Raw genomic sequence first — 17,511 nt, 5'->3', positions numbered from 1 at the left:
TTTCCGCACTGAATATTTGTGGTCTCACACATGATAATGGCAGCGGAATTAAACAAAATAATATAAATACATTAAGTAATGAAATGGACTTCCGCAAAGTAACACCTAATTCTAAAAAATATATGAGAGTCTTACAATAAATAAATTGAGTGGAAATAAGCCAACAAATAATTTCTAAGTTTACAATAAATAATTAATCCAATTGTAAAATAGTTAACTGTAGTGTACACATATTTTTGGTATCTGCGCTCTAGCCCCCAAGATACAGGACTGACCTAGTTTGGAGACTACACATAATAGAAATAAAGAATTGTATTGTATTAAATATGTCTATGTAAATCGATATATAAGTGTAAATGTTAATATATATAAATAAACTAGCTTTTGCCCGCGGCTTCGCTCGCGTTAATTTATCCCCTTAGGGGTGGAATTTATCAAAATCCTTTCTTAAAGGATGCCTACGTCATAGTAGTGCTTTATGCATACAAAGTCTCAGCCCGATCGGTTTAAAATTGACAAAGTTTCATACAAACTTTCATCCCCTATTTTATGCCCTTGGGGGTAGAATTAATCAAAATCCTTTCTTAGCGGATGCCTACGTCATAACATCTACCTGCATGCCAAATTTCAGCCCGATCCGTACAGTTAGGCTGTGTGTTGATAGATCACTATGTCAGTCACCTTTGAGTTATATATATATATAAATAAATAAAACAAATCTAATCAAATCAACAGATATCAGGTGCTGAATATTTGTAGTCGCTAATGATAGCGGAATTAAACAAAATAATATAATTAAGTAATGAAATGAACTTCCGCGAAATAACACCTAATTCTACAAGACATAAGAGAGAATTTGCAAAAATACAGTAGGCAGCGAATGAGTCAACAAAATAAAACAAATCTAATCAAATCAACAGATATCAAGGTACTACGATGACTTCGCTCTCCACTGATGGGTTGCTGCTGCAGTCTGAACATACGGTTCGAGTTCAGAGTTCGGTGGTTGCATATTTGCCCATGAATTTCAATATGACTACTTCAAAGGAAGGGTGAGTATTGTGTCTTGTAACAAAACTAAATTTAGTACCTTGCTATTAATAGGGTCTTTAGTTCCCATTATTATCACTACCAATGGGAGCGGGTTTGATTCCTCACACGTTCTCAAACATTTGTGTTTGTATTTTTTTTTCTCATGATGATAATGTCACCCTGTTTAAATTATTAACCGGGTCTTAAACGTCGAGATAGGTAAATACCTTCATTTGCCATAAAAAAATTAAATAATATAATTGTCACCTGCGCTAACGGTTTACACTGGTAAGAGAGAAGTGCAGGATGATCAGGTCAGATCAGCAGGTCAGTTAAAACATCATGATAAATTCTACATGAATTTATCACGATAGTGTCCAGGGTGGATCGCGAGGAGCTCAACCTGACATGGTACATTGCTAGTCATGGGGTTCTTAGTCCCATCCCATTCCCCCTTTCCATGTATATTATGTATGTATTTAGAAAAAATATCTAAGTATTTATATCTGTTGTCTAGTACTCATAACACAAGCTCGGCTTATCTTAGGACTGGATGGTGTCGTGTGAATTACTATTTTTATGACGCACGGTTTTTTATCTACGATGGTTGCAAACAGGCATACGGCCCATCTGATGGTAAATGTGACTGTAGCCTATAGACGCCTAAACACCAGGAGTGTCAGTTAAAGTAAGATAACTATTTCTAACTTCTTCAGAATCACATGGTCCAACGTGGTCGGCCAAAAAGGAGGTATAGCCATGCACACAAGAACGCAGATATCTAAACAGACAGACAAACAATTCAACGTGTACACCATCGACAATGACGAAGAGGTAAATATTGCAATTTTTTTTTATATACCTTCAGGGTCAACTTGATGATAACTTTAAGGTCTTGGATGCACCTTTCGATCTTGGCTCTGATTCCACACTTCACCAGCATGTGGACACAGATAAGAAGAAGAAAGTGGGACTCACCGACAAGGTCGACTTGATGACAACTTGAATGTTTTGGGTGCACTCTTTGTTCTTGACTCTGATTCCACTCATCACCAGCATGTGGACAGAGATAGGAAGAAGAAAGTAGGGTTCCACAGTATTATCCATAGAGATTTATCTAGATAGAAAGAAGAAAGTAGGACTCACCGACCGGGCTGACTTGATGGTAACTTGAAGGTCTTGGGTGCACTCTTCGTTCTTGACTCCAATTCCACACACTACCAGCAATTTGTTTCACAATTAGAAGGCACTGAACAAGTAAATTTACACTGATTTTCTAGTTTTTCACTTAGAATGTCAGCAATGTCTATTGTTGAGGGATATTCATTGTGGGACCAGTCTCTACAAGCAGCACCCGTTCTATACTCGTCAACTGCTGCTTGTGGGAAATCTGTTCTGGTTACAGCCACAGATTAGCTATTTCCTATTGACAAAATTGCAATAGCATATGCTGGTGGTCACTCTATTCTACCAAATTTGAATTTAATAATGAATCTGTGTTTTTGAAATCATGTACAAGTTCATTTGAAAAGAATAAGAGCTGAGTTTCTCGTCAATTCTTAGCTCAATGCACTCCGAACTGACGGTAGATTTGATATATCATAAGAGTCTGTAATAGACCTACATGAATAAAGATATTTTGATTTGATTTGATTTGATTAATACCAAGCAATCTATTAATTGTTTAATTACGTTTTCGTCGTAATTAATGATAGGTAACAGTGCTACGCCGTTTCTAAATGGTTATAAGACATTTTAAAATACAATAACAGAGACAAATATTAAAATCCTTTCAATCAATAATTCAATTTATCAATTTCAATTAATCAGTAAATGGGATATCAGAGCTTGATCCACTACCTGTTTAATAAATAGATGACACAATTTTTTAAATTTTTGGACATATAGCCACTATTTTATTTTTAATCTGTCCCTAAATTATATGATAATTTCACTGCACAAATATCACTCAAATGCTAACGGTTGTCATAGTAACCACATTTTTTCTTTAATAGTTTCATACTGTCATTTCGGCAAAATAGCGATTCTGTGACATTGCAACGAGGTTACTGAATCGACATACGATAGATTGACTGTCTGGTCAACCGCACTCCCCTAGGGAGGTGAAAGTTGGGGCCTCGGGGCGAACCCCTTTGCCCCGGCATCTACTCTGGGGGCAACAACCTCCGGGTGGCTAGTTCAAAGCCCCTGGGGCAAGTATACATAAAAAAACTACTTAAATTAGCTTAATAAACATAGTGCCATACTTGGGAACTTTTTATTTGTAACTTTTTTTTCGATACAAATATTTTTTTTCTGTATCTCATGTATATTATGTGTCTGTAATTGTTGAATAAAGAACTTTGAAGACTTTATCTATCTATCAACTATTTTTTATCGATATATAAAGTTGCGTTTACGTTGCAATGCTAGTTCACAGCGTCAAATGGCGTCAATATAATCGCATTATTGACAGATGACGTCATTTTCCCTACGTTACATACGAAAATCGCTGCGATCGAAATTAGATAATTAGCCCACAGATCATACGTTCATATAACTGACACCGGTTGGCGGGAAAATTTAAATTTGGAAACGGTTAAGTGAATCTAATGAATTGTTTTGATTAAAACAAAAGAATACGACCGTTTGTTAATTTAATTCAATTTAAAAAAAATAATTGTCCAATAAATTATAGTACAAAAGGCGGACTTAATGCTATAAGTTCTAGGTATAATATTCTTGTTAATTTATCTTCCACATATTTATAGTTTACTTGAATGATAGACTTCAGATATCTATAATCTATGGCCTGGCTACCTATTGCCTCAATATTCTAGTAGAGATACGCACTACAGTTCTAAAATATGTAACTGGCCAATAATAAAGCGAATCTTTAAATAAAAAAAGAAAAAAGAATGAACGTCCGCCATCTTTTGTATTTAGTTTATAAAAATGTCATAAGAACTAGGCAATATGCTGCGCTTTTTCTGCATTAAATAATTATTTTATATCTACACGAGTCACAGAACGGTTCTGGAAAATGATTCCTAGACGGATAGACCATCTGTGTTTATTATTAATACAATTTCGCGAGTGGTTTTCGTTATATTCCGCACGAGGCTGTCCCCATTTCCCTGACATCCGGAAGTCGTCTCCCTGGATACAGTATACTTCTTGTTCTTTAACAGTGCTCTGAATTAGATTTCAGGTGGGTACCGTTTTTTATGGGTATTTGTTGCCGCGCAGTCAGGGAGTATATAGATTTTTTTATGGATGATAATAGAATGGTCCACCTGCCTGCTCTAACGGTTTATAAAAATATTTGTTTTTTTTTTTTAAAAAAAGAAAGAACGTATCCTATATTCATTGTAATAACTCCAAAAACATGTGTACAGAATTTCGTAATGATCGGTTCAGTAGTTTTTAAAAGCGTAGCAGACATTCCTACTTTCACATTTATATTATAAGTAAGTATATAAGTGCAGAATAATAAATCATTAATTCATAAACTTAAGAGCAACGCCCTTGTCGGTAGAGCTCTTTACACTTTCTACGATCTTCCATCGTACTCTTTAAGCCGAAGAATAATATTTATGTATGTGACAAATACACGTATATATATTTGTTTATTGTTAAATTCTGCGGTCAAATTTAGAATATATTAATATTGTTTAACTTTAATATAATTTGTCTATAGTCTTACTGAATGTCAAATTATTTATGGTCGGATCTCAACCACTGATGAATTAACCGGTTTGTATTGATATGCGGCGATCTATACTGAACCCACACACAAGCATTCTTATGTAAAGTGTAACTATAACTACCATATGGTAATTTTTAGTAGCTGTATCCAATACTAGTTGACCCGCTTAACTTCGCCTGCATCACACTTACACACCCTATTTACATAATATCTTTTTAAATTATATCCTATGTGTTATTCAGATGTATAAGCTATATTACTGTAAAGTTTCATCAAAATCCGTTCAGTAGTTTTTGCGTGAAAGAGTAACAAACATCCATCCATACTCACAAACTTTCGTGTTTATAATATTAGTAATATCTGACACTAATAAATTAGTGCTAGTTGGTGGTTTGTATTCAACCCGACCCCAGATACATTTCGAATTGGAAATGTAAAGTTACAACAATTATTCAAAAGAGCAATACGCAAGTTTCTTGCTCGTTCTTCTTGTGATGAGACAGCTTTCCGAATGAGCGGTAGATTGAAAGAATAATATCTATGACTGTTCAGAAGTGCTTAAATTAAGTTTATTTGAATAAATTATTTTATTTATTTATTTAAACTTTAATGCCCAAATACAATATATAAATGTACATATGTCGAACTTAACACCTAAGGGCGTTCTCTACCAGTCACTGAGAAGTTAGTAAGCGGCGTATGGGACACAGTCACCTAGATACATCAAAATAATAATTGCATTTAATAATGTCTAGTAAGACAAATTCAATATTGTGTACTAAGCACTGCCGTGTCTAAACTGTGTCACCCCACCTTACATTTTCCTATTGTTATTTAGTATATAAGATCATTATTTCTATGTACATATTGTCAGTTTATTATCATCTGTAATATACATCGTCTTGATCACTCACCCGCAACACAGCGCACTATTCTATTCTATTCTATCATTCCGCCAGTTTGGTAAGATTTTCATAACTAAATGCTAACCATTTAGTTATGAAAATCTTTCCAAACTACGACATTATTATTATTATATGGTTTATAAATAATTTCCAGGTTGAAACGGATGCATTCGCAGACTGTAGCCACGACGCGACGGGATATGAAGTATTGGATAATATGTTGGTACTTAATAGCGATAAATTCGGGTGAGTTATCTATACATTTATACATCTATACATATAAATAAAATTGGAGTGTCGGTTTGTAATATTGAAGTAACCGTTTTTTAACTACATCCATATGAATATAAATACGGTACATACACCAAAAACATTTTTTACAAATTTCGTCTGTCTGACTGTCTGTTTGTTCCGGCTAATCTCTGAAATGGCTGGACCGATTTTGACGAGACTTTTATTGGCAGATAGGTGGTGTAATAAGGAGTAACTTAGGCTACTTTTATGGGCTATAAAATCTTTCAAGCCATATAAATCACCATCGGGAGAAGATGGAATTTTCCCGGCCTTTAGAAAAATTCTCTAACTTTTTTGAAATTCCACGCGGACGAAGTCGCGTGTACAGCTAGTTTTGTAAAACGTTTAACATCGACTACCCCATCTGACCATGTGTTTATAATTCTCAGGATTTTGACCTCCATAAAGCAGTCGGTCTTGTTCCTGAAAGGTATGGTGCAGAGTTCAGCCCCAGCTCCGTCCTCCTGCGGGGTCCTTCTCCCGCCACAGCGTATAGCAACGGATGACAAAGTTTTAGATATAACAGTGAAAATCCTAAATACCACGGACTTTTGGGATGATGGGATGTTGATAGATCTGTCATCACAGTTCAAATATTTCAGGTAATTAAGTAATACATATACCGAGAGACATGTGGATATGTCAAGTATTGCGTTCACAACATCGACAGTTGACAATGACTCTGACTACTCCATCAAAGATAACAGTCGTGAAGTTATCTTACTATTACCGATACTACAGTGAAAGTACCAGGAGAACATGACTCGCAAGTAGGCTACAGCCTACCGCCGACTATTGCAATAATGTGTTTTCTTTATTCAAATATACCGAGCGAAAAGTGGACATGTCCAGTGTTGCGTTCACAACATGGACAGTTCATAATAACTCTGACTACCCCATCAAAGATAACAGTCGTAACGCTGTTATAAACATTTAAGTGTGTGATAATTACCTTAGGATTAAGACCAGAGCCTTGTCTTAAGAATGTCCAAACATGAAACAGAACCGTATCTACGCTAACAGTATACGCTGGCGGCGCACCAATGGAGGATGATATGGTAAGGTCAATTAGCCCATCATGACAAATTCACCATGAATTTAACATCATAATGATACAACAACTCAGAACAGAGTTCTCTGGCGCAGATGTACAAGGAGACCCGACCCCAGATAAATTGGGAGTATGGGTTGGACAGAAAGAGAGAGGTTTCTAGGGAGAACATCATAGCGAATTAACGAGTTTCCAGGGAAGAAACGCGTAAAGGTCAACCTGACATTGCTAGCATGGCTAAATAATGTAGCATAGATGAACTAGTATCTAATATAACAAATAAATCAAAATATAATAATAATAGGCAATGTGTGAATTATGTATTACTTTATTTCAGCAACGAGAACCCCGAAGTAGTATTGTTTGATGTGAAAGCTGACCTCAAAATACGCACCGAAGACGAGAACAAAACTATTTTGTACACAGTCAAGGGCCATCAGCCAGAAATTTCAGATTTTGCAGTAAGCATTATTTGATTAATTGTTTTCTAAATAATTTAAAAGACGAACTTCTCAGCATTCCGTGGATTGACGGTGTGGGTGCCGGGTCCAAGGTTTGAGAGAGGGAAACTCCTTCCAGTTCCCGGGACTTGTGACCCGGGTGTAGGTTTAGTTCCCCTTGCCGATGCACGTCAACACTCACCTTCACCGAACTTCTCAGCATTCCGTGGATTCACGGTGCGGGTGCCGGATCCAACGTTTGGCAGAAAGGGAACCTCTGAGCAGTTCCGGGAACTTGTGACCCGGGTGTAGGTTTAGTTCCCCTTGCCGATGCACGTCAACACTCACCTTCACCGAACTTCTCAGCATTCCGTAGATTCACGGTGCGGGTGCCGGGTCCAACGTTTGGCAGAAAAGGAACCTCTGAGCAGTTCCGGGGACTCGTGACCCGGGTGTAGATTTAGTTCCCCTTGCCGATGCACGTCAACACTCACCTTCACCGAACTTCTCAGCATTCCGTGGATTCACGGTGCGGGTGCCGGGTCCATCGTATGGCAGAGAAATTCTGAACAATTCCCGGGACTTGTGACCCGGGTGTAGGTTTGACAATCCCCTTGCTGACGTACACATTAACACTCACCTTCATCGCTACTGAATCTCCTTGCATTTTGTAATGTACATAATAGAAATGGCAAACAATCGTAGGAACTACTACCATATAGCAATACTCATGATGTCATCTGATACACATGCGTTGCTATTTCGGAGGGCTAAAATGTTATACCTCTAAATGATGCAATGTCACTGCCTAATCGCCACCTTTAAACAGAAACACATACTGCACATATTGGTCTGGGAATTTTCTATGTACACTTTGAACAAATAATTATCTTATTTATATCACTTGTCTAGTATCCACAACTTAAGCTTAACTTGGGACTGTGTGTCCAGAGTTATTTTTTTCCTGGGCAATTAACTTAGCGCCACTAGTCCCACGGTAAGCAGAGCTTGTGTTATGTGTACTAGACAACTGATATAAATATATATATATATATATATATATATATATATATATATATATATATATATATATATAAATATATATATATTTAATGTAATATATAGAAAAACCCAGATCGATATAAACAATCACATTCATGAATACAAATGTTTTCACCGTGCGAGGAATCGAACCCACGTCCATCGCAAGTAAAACGGTGTGCTAAACCGCTAGACTTCCGAAGCCGTCGATGATTATTAATCATCATTTGCTTATCCCATTTCTGGGGTCGGCATAATATGTTTTCAGTCCCTTTTTACTTTCATTCATCCCTGTTGGCAGTCATCTCGTTGTTCTCCCTTTCTTGTCACTTAGTCCATCCATCTTCTGGTGGCTTTCCAGGATTATTATTATTATTATTTACTATTCCAGATATGCTACGAGCAGAAGTATCATACGTTCAAAAGTCTAGATCACGATATAACAACAGCTCCGCTCCAATACGAAGGTTATATGACGTTGAAGTTAGATAACAAATCGGCGTGTTCAGCAAATCCCGAGCAAATGTTGAAAATCGCGTACAATGGAAGACCCAGACATGAACCTGAGTCTAACGAGAGATATTTGGCATTTGAAGGTGTTACTAAAAATGTAAGTACACTTAATATAAATCTAGGTCTAGCTAGCGGTTGATTTAGTATAATTTCCAATGTTTTTGGTAAACAAACTGGCGATTCACCTGATGGAAAGATTTAAACTATTCTAATCCTGTTGGCCGCAGCTATTCTGTACATTTTTCCCTGATGAAAATGGGGACACGTTCAGCCGGTAAATCCGTGGAACGTATGGAACGACTGAAGGCCAACTCCTGCTTGACGGATACGACTTTAGTCTGAGGGTACCGCTAGGAATTCGAACGTAGACTCAGGTCGTCGTAATTCCGAGTTCCATTTGAATAGAATAAGGGATTGATTAGAGTAATCATCACTGCCTGATGATGCCTTGTTCCGAGTCTAAACATATGCGTATAGACTCAGTAACGTTTGCAATTCGATCACAAATAAAGAAAGTCGTAACGCTTCCGGTAGTGGTGGTCATGTTTCCGCACTGAATATTTATGGTCTCACACATGATAATTGTAGCGGAATTAAACAAAATAATATAAATATATTAAGTAATGAAATGGACTACCGCAAAGTAATAATAATAATAACGTAGTAACGTAATAAAGTAACTAAAATACCATCCTGATCATATAAATGAATGAAACCTCCATGAAATCAAACTCGAAAGCACTTAGGGGGAAGAGGGTAAGAGAAGGAAGATAAGAGAAGAAGGATGCGGTGTGCGGTTTTCTAGAAACTTTTTGCCGCGGACAACCACATTGTGGAATCACCTTCCAGCAATGGTATTTCCGAACCGATACGATATTGAAACCTTCAAGAAAAGAAATTCCTTTTTAAAAGGCCGACAACGTACTTGCAAATCCCATGTGTGGGTGTGTTGCGGGTGCTCATGGGCCGCGGTAATCACTTACCATCAGGTGAGCCATATGCTCATTTGTCCCCTGTGTTATTAAAAAAAGTAATACAAAATTTAATAAAATATACATACAATTAATATTATATGTCAATATAGATGGCGTTAATAATTTCCGTTAATTTCAGATACCACTCAGTATAATGTTGAATTCACTAAATCTAGAGAAAGCAATTCCATTACTACCCTCGCAGCCTACCAAAGATGTCAATGTAGAATTTTCTGGAGTTCTGAAGGTAAAATAATAACCACTTTTATTATATTACTACTATATATATATACTTTTTCTATACTAATGTTATAAAAAAATCGGCCTCGGTTCTCTAGCACATCGCGCTTAGCGCTTTACTCCTGATGGTCGCGGATTCGATTCCTCGCAAGGTCTACATTTGTATTCATGCCTATGATTGTTTGTATCGGTCTGGGTGTATTCTATATACCTATATTATTTATGTATCTACAAAAAAATCTAAATTTTTATATCAGTTGTCTAGTACTCATAACACAAGCTCTGCTTACCGTGGGACTAGATGGCGCTGTGTTAATTGTTCAGGGTTATTAGTAAAGTTGTTGAGGTTTTAGGGAGGTCTAGATCTATTAAACTGATTTAGAAATTCTTTTTTTTTTCTCTAGTCATAGGCTATGTGACATTCCGCTACGACTAATAGGAGCGGAGCTTAGAGCGGATTGGGACGCAGACGAAGTTGCGTGGGTCAACTAGTATGTAATACAATGGCAATAGTTAAGTAGTTTATGATACCATCGCAGACAAACGTGACAAGGAATGTTTAAATAAACATTTTTTTTTAAATATATAACATTTTTTTTATTTTACACGCATGTATGTCTAAAAATACCAAGATAATTCGTTAATTTTCGTGTCATATAATGATGGAATGCTAAATTACGGAACAACTGTTGCCATTGTATTACATACTAGCTGCCCCACGCAACTTCCTCTGCGTCACAAACTGCTCCAACCTCATCTCCTACTAGTCGTATCGGAATATTATAAATCCTTCGTCGATAAATTGTTTATTCAACACTAAAAGAAATTTCATAATCGGATCTATAGATCCAGGATACCCTACAACATCAACTTTACTTTTTTATAATATTAGTATTGAAATATGTATCTATCGGTATCTCTTCAAAAAATTGTCCAATTCTAATCATGTCTTCCCTGCAGAGGAGAAGGAGATGGCAACTAATTTTGGGAGCGCTATCGCACTCCTGCCAATTTTGGGACACAACACTTAGAAGAGCTATCGTGCTTCCTGCGCGTGTGTCCCAAAATATCACGCTTCTGGTAATATTGGGACGCACGCGCAGAAGAGCGATAGTGTGTCCCAAAATTCAAAGAGTTAAGATTAAAATGGTTCGTACATCATCAGGAAAACAACGGCCTGGTGACGCTGACAGTGAACAACGCGTCAGAGATGAAGTTCAGGTCTCCAGACGTGGGCTGGTACCTGGACAGTTGGAGCGACAAGCAACTGTTTAAGAAACTTGGACTGTATAGTGAGTTAATAAGTGTCATTTTTAAATGGTTACTACTCTTTTTTTATACTACGGTGGTAGCAAACAATTATATGGCTCATTTGATAGTAAGCGATTACCGTAGCCTATGGACGCCTGAAATACCAGAGGTGCCACGTGCGCGTTGCCGACCCTTAAGAAACCTTAATATACCCTTCTTGAAAAACACCAAGCTGTAGTCTCTCGAGAAAACCTCGGCAGGTAGTTCATTCTACAATGTAAGTGTACGCGGGAGGAAGCTCCTCTGAAACTGCACTGTCCGAGACCACGTAGGTTCTAGCGTATGGAGATGAATTCCCTATCGATAGCAAGCGGTGCGATAGTAAATATCTCTTGTTGGTTGCTGGTGCCATCAGATATATTACCATTGCAATTCAGTAAAAAAATCCTTTTGTTTCAGAGGAGTGTCGCCTTCAGGAGTCTATCGTTACAACGTTGGAGGGCACCGTGATGCGGCTGCCCCCCATGACCTGCGAACGGAGCGTGGTTCTAGCGGATTGTTCTAAAAAACCCAGGTCTGCAAATATCCATATCATATGCTGGAGTCGCTTTATCAATAACAGTCACTCTACAGCGGGGCCCAACTCTGCGGGTATCCTATTAAGGAAGCGACTTTGTAGGCTAAAGCTTAGGGAGGGGGAGCAACACGGGAAGTGCCCCGGACGGCAAGTTCAGGTGCAGCAAATTCGAACTTGGCAGATGAATACACAACTCAAAATTTTTGACGCATCTTTGACAGCTTGACCACTATCAAACGGACGTCGAGTAAATGAAGATGTAACTGTTAAAAAACCACAATGATTAATAGCAATATAGTAATTTGACAATTATATGTTAACTTGCTATTTGACAACATTTAAATGTAAACAATCATAAAACAGTTCCGTAGTTTTAAAGATTTAAGCAAAAAACAGACAGCAACAGCGACTTTGTTTTAATATAAAAAAACGTTGAAGAGGGGGGGGGGGGGGGGATTCGTTAACGATAAAAATAATGTTTTTTTTCATAGAAAATCATTTTAAATAATTGTACATTCGAATCTGCACCATCGAGACAATATGGTACATAATATAACAATACAATGACAATATGACAATCATCTAGATTACACTAATAAAAGTGAAACGCGCTAATGTTTCGATTTTTCTCATATGTTGATATTTTTGTCAGACATGCCTCTCCATAATTTGGTTACACTGTAATTATTTATATAAAAAAAAACATCTATTAAAACAAAATACCAGACACACAGAAAAAAGATTTAAATTCAAATAAAACAGTTCCTTTGCATTCTTCGATAATAATGTTTTTATAGAAAAATGAATCTGCATATGACAATATCTGATTACACTAATAAGAGTGGTAGAATCAAAATATTACTATTCAAAAAAAGTGCTTGCTCATTCTTCTTGAGTGAATTATTTGAGATGGTAGAATCAAAATATGACTATTCAAAAGTGCTTGTAATGAGTTTATTTGAATAAAGATTATTTCTATTTCATCTGCACTCGCCCCCTATCGTCCGGTGAAGCTGTAAAGGCCAGCTGCGGCCAACAGCATTAGAGTAGTCCGAAAAACAAAATTGTACCTGTACCTGTATTTGAAACCGACCAATAAACCTTATATACACGAGTGTAGTATTTTGTTTTATAGTACCCTTAGGACCTTGTGGTTTTGACAAGCTCTGTTGCAGGTTTGCGGTGATACGACGCTCGCACGGCTCCCTCGCGGTGTACTCCGGGGGGCACTCGGTGGAGGTCCGCCGGGACGGACCCTGGTACGAGTCGGCCACGGTCTACGATAACCACCGGGCCAATAAGTTCCAGTAAGTGAACATTACGTTCTATACCTGTAAGATGTAATAGTAAACTTACATACTGTTGTATGTACGATTTAGAATAGAATAGAAAATCATTTATTCAAATAAACTTAATTTAAGCACTTTTGAATAGTCATAACAATTTGTTTTTTATCTACCACTCGTTCGGAAAGCTGTCTCATCACAAGAAGAACATATATATTCATAATAATAATTCAATATATTGTATTGTAAATAAACTGGCTTTAATAAAAATCAATTGAGCTTCTTGCCAGTTCTTCTCATAGGAGATTTTTCTGTTTATGCATGAGTGGGTTACAACTACATAGGATGTGTAGTGGCGTTTCTTAAGGCAAAATCTGCAGATTTTTTTCTATTCTAATATCTTTATTTTTGTCTGTCTGTCTGTCTGTTTGTTCTGGTTAATCTTTGAAATAGCTGGACCGATTTTAACGGGACTTTTATTGGCAGTTAGCTGATGTAATAAGGAGTAACTTAGGGTACTTTTATTTTCAAAAAATAAAGTTAAATTCCACGCGGACAAAGTTGCAATTCATGTAGGTCTATTACAGACTCTTGTGATGTGTCAAATCTACCGTCAGTTCGGAATGATTTCAAGATGAGAAGAACTGACAAGAAACTCAGCTCGTATTCTTTTCAAATAAATGTTGTACATGTTTACTTAATAATACAGATTCATTTTTAAATTCAAATTTGGGAGAATAGAAAATTTTTGTCTGTAAGACCACTGTTTTCCACAGCATCCAGCAGAATGAAGACACGATCAAAATAACTGCAATCGACGCGGATATAGAGGTATATGTGAAGTACGGGGAGACGGTGATCCTGCTGCCCAGCGCGTACATGTCCTCAGTCTGCGGGGAGTGCACGGGACATCTTCTGCAACCACCCAAAGTCTGCTAGTCAACCTTCGAATACTCGATGTCGTCGTTTTTAATACAGTTTGGAAGTGCCAAAGGAACACGCTTCCAGCTTTCCTGTTCGTGCTCCTGGAGGAATACAACCCTGAATTCTTAGAGTCTATGATGAATATGATAAATAACCCTGGACAATTAATACAGCGGCAAAAAGTCCCACGGTAAGCAGAGCTTGTGTTATGAGTACTAGACAACTGATATAATTTTTGTAAATACATGTATAACATACATAGAAATACTCGTGAATAAAATTTTTTGCACACTGCGAGGAATCGAACCCGCGACAATAGAAAGTTAAACGGTGTGCTAAACCACTAGACCACCGAGACCGTCAAAGAAGAATAGATATCTTCTGGGTATGCGCTATATGTCAAATCTACCGTCAGTTCGGAGTGCTTTCGAGCTGAGAACTGATAAGATACACAATATATATAGAAAATACTTTAAAACGATTGATTGGAAGTAAAGCCATATGTTACACCTCTTTACTTCCAATCATCAATAAGAATTTCAATTTTGGTAAAATACTTGACCAACATTTGGTCCATTATTTGACCTAAAATCTATTGGCCCAATATTGGCTCATAGTTTGTCCAATATTTGGTAAAATGTTGGCTACAATATTTGACCAAACATTTGATAATATTGGTACAAATATTGGTTCCATTGTTTGTACGAATATTTGTTTAAGTTGGATCAAATGGCTGTCTCAAGTTTGGTCCAATGTTTAATACAGTATTAAGCCAAGCTTGGTCCCAACGTCAGAAGGAATATGTCTGCCAATAGAAAGAATATAGTGATATCCAATTTATTATAAGTAAATAATAATTGTATGTTTATAATAATAATTTGTATTATTAAAACAATATTTGTGATTAATTTATTTCAATGAAATATTACTATGAGAATGTCATAACAAGTGTAATAAATAAAATATACTCTTTTATACGTTGTTTTAATTAAATGTATAATGTTTTTATATATTCATATTTCTTCATAAATGTATACATATAAATAAAATTGGAATGTCTGTTTGTAATATTGATATAACCTACCTACCTTAAAACAACTACATGCATATGAATATAAATACGGTACATACACCAAAATAACATTTTTTACAATTTTTGTCTGTCTGTTTGTTCCGGATAATCTCTGAAATGGCTAGACCGATTTTGACGGGACTTTTTTTGGCAGATAGCTGATGTAATAAGGAGTAACTTAAGCTACTATTATTTTAGAAAAATTAAGTTAAATTCAACGCGGACGAAGTCGCGGGGACAGCTAGTGACCTATAAATTCTTAATCAATAGTGGTAAGTTATAGCCTCTTTGCGAGTCATGTTCTCCTGGTACTTTCACTGTAGTATCAGTAATAGTGAGATAACTTCACGACTGTTATCTTTGATGGGGTAGTCAGAGTCATTGTCAACTGCCCATGTTGTGAACGTAACACTTGACATGTCCACATTTCGCTTGGTATTTGCCACAGACGGTCAGATCTTTTCTTATAGATGATAACGGAATGGTACATCCGCCTGCGCTAACGGTTTACGCTAGTGGGGCACCAGTGGAGGATGATAAGATGAGCATGAGGTCAGGTCAGTTAACACATCTTCGGACTACTCTAATGCTGTTGGCCGCAGCTGGCCTTTACAGCTTCACCGGACGATAGGGGGCGAGTGCAGATGGCACTCCAAACCAAAGGAAGGACTTATGGAGCGGCTGAAGGCCAACTCCTGCCTGACGGATACGACTTTAGTCTGAGGGCACCAATAGGTGTTCGAACTTCCACTCAGGCCGTCGTAATTTGGATCCCGTTTGAATAGGACGGGGGGAAAAATCTTGGCATGGTACATTGCTAGCATTAGGGTTATTAATCCACATTACTAACAATCCCCATTCCTTGATGGTTGTTCAAAATCTACCCGGTATCATCGTAAGCACAGATTATTATATTAGAATCCGTTAGTTTGTGTTCCCGCGCGTTCCCTTCCCCTCCCTAACTAGTAACAAACAGACTGTACAGCGGCCTTGACGCGCGCGCGCATTGTGTTGTGAATTAAAATAAATTAGAACTGTGTTAAACCTACTGTGCAACTGGAAAGCTAGCGAAGATATCTTCGAGACCCTGAAGCCCAAGAAATCCGCAGAATCATACAGGTACGTGACTGACGTTTCCCTAACATTTTGGTAGCAGAGTAGTCCCAAACAATGGTCATAATCCGAACTGACGACCTTTGGCATGCAACTCTGCTAGTAAAACACTAGGCATCGACATCATCTCTTCTTCCTTATCCCATTTATTTGTGGTCGTCGTAATACACTTTTCTCTTCCATTCATCTCTGTTCGCAGTCATCGCGTTATTTACTTCCTTTCTTACCATATCATCTTTCACACAGTCCATCCATCTCTTTTTCGGTCTTCCTCTGCCCTTATAACCATCCACATTCATATGTAACACCTTCCTTAAGATATGATCTTCATTCCTTTGATTCCTGACGACCTCGGTGGTCTAGCGGGCTAGTACACCGCTGTTCAACCGATGGTCACTGGTTCGATTCCTCGCACAGCACAAACATTTGTATTCATGAGTATGATTATTTGTATCGGTCTGGGTGTTTTCTATGTATAATATGTATGTATTTACAAAAAAATATCTATGTATATGTATCAGTTGTCTAGTACCCATAACACAAGCTTTAGCTAGCTTGACTTGGGTCTAGATGGCGCTGTGTGAATTGTCCTGAGATTATTATTATTATTCGTACCTACTAGGCATCGCCGTTCTGTCAAATTAAATGCCTTATCAGTACAACTAACAAACCAGTGTATATAATTTAGCCCGCACTTGAAATACTAAATGCGGGCCGTTAAACTTATATATAGCGAAAATATATTATTTTAATATTGTTTAGGAGATATGGCGTACCATTTACTGTTGCTTTGTCTTGTAGTGTACGCGTGTGGAACAGGTGTGTATGAATTCTTTATTTATTTATAATACATATATATATATATATATATACAAAATTCTCGTGTCACAGATTTCGTCAAGCCGTTCATCAAAATCGGTCAAGCTGTTTCGGAAATGGCTTGACCGATTTTGATGAAATTTTTATATGTATATTCAGTAGGTCTGAAGACAGGTTTATAACTAATTTTTATACCCCTAAGTGTTAGGGATGGCTCACCACCAATATTTTTTTAGTTTATCGACAATTTTTTTAGGTTTATGTTCTTAT

The 17,511-nt window shown here is 37.2% G+C and overlaps 1 protein-coding gene across 1 annotated transcript in view; it reads left to right on the top strand.

Moving 5' to 3' along the window:
* The window catches only part of LOC131850412 (uncharacterized), a 37,940-nt gene extending 23,674 nt beyond the window's left edge, over window positions 1-14,266 (top strand). The window contains exons 18-28 of the mRNA XM_059200624.1: window positions 921-1,052; window positions 1,749-1,866; window positions 5,801-5,892; window positions 6,330-6,542; window positions 7,329-7,452; window positions 8,864-9,082; window positions 10,099-10,206; window positions 11,365-11,491; window positions 11,910-12,024; window positions 13,203-13,334; window positions 14,090-14,266. Coding sequence (XP_059056607.1) covers window positions 921-1,052; window positions 1,749-1,866; window positions 5,801-5,892; window positions 6,330-6,542; window positions 7,329-7,452; window positions 8,864-9,082; window positions 10,099-10,206; window positions 11,365-11,491; window positions 11,910-12,024; window positions 13,203-13,334; window positions 14,090-14,252 — 1,543 coding nt within the window. The 3' untranslated portion in view covers window positions 14,253-14,266. The remainder of the gene's footprint in view (window positions 1-920; window positions 1,053-1,748; window positions 1,867-5,800; window positions 5,893-6,329; window positions 6,543-7,328; window positions 7,453-8,863; window positions 9,083-10,098; window positions 10,207-11,364; window positions 11,492-11,909; window positions 12,025-13,202; window positions 13,335-14,089) is intronic.
* The last annotated feature ends 3,245 nt before the right edge of the window (window positions 14,267-17,511 follow it).

The sequence above is a fragment of the Achroia grisella genome, unplaced genomic scaffold (assembly GCF_030625045.1).
Source record: "Achroia grisella isolate CSIRO2021 unplaced genomic scaffold, CSIRO_AGI_Agris_v1 utg768, whole genome shotgun sequence".
In the NCBI taxonomy this organism is placed as follows: Eukaryota; Metazoa; Arthropoda; class Insecta; order Lepidoptera; family Pyralidae; genus Achroia; species Achroia grisella.
Note: the sequence above shows the minus strand (reverse complement) of the source record. Positions and strands in the feature narration are given on the sequence as shown.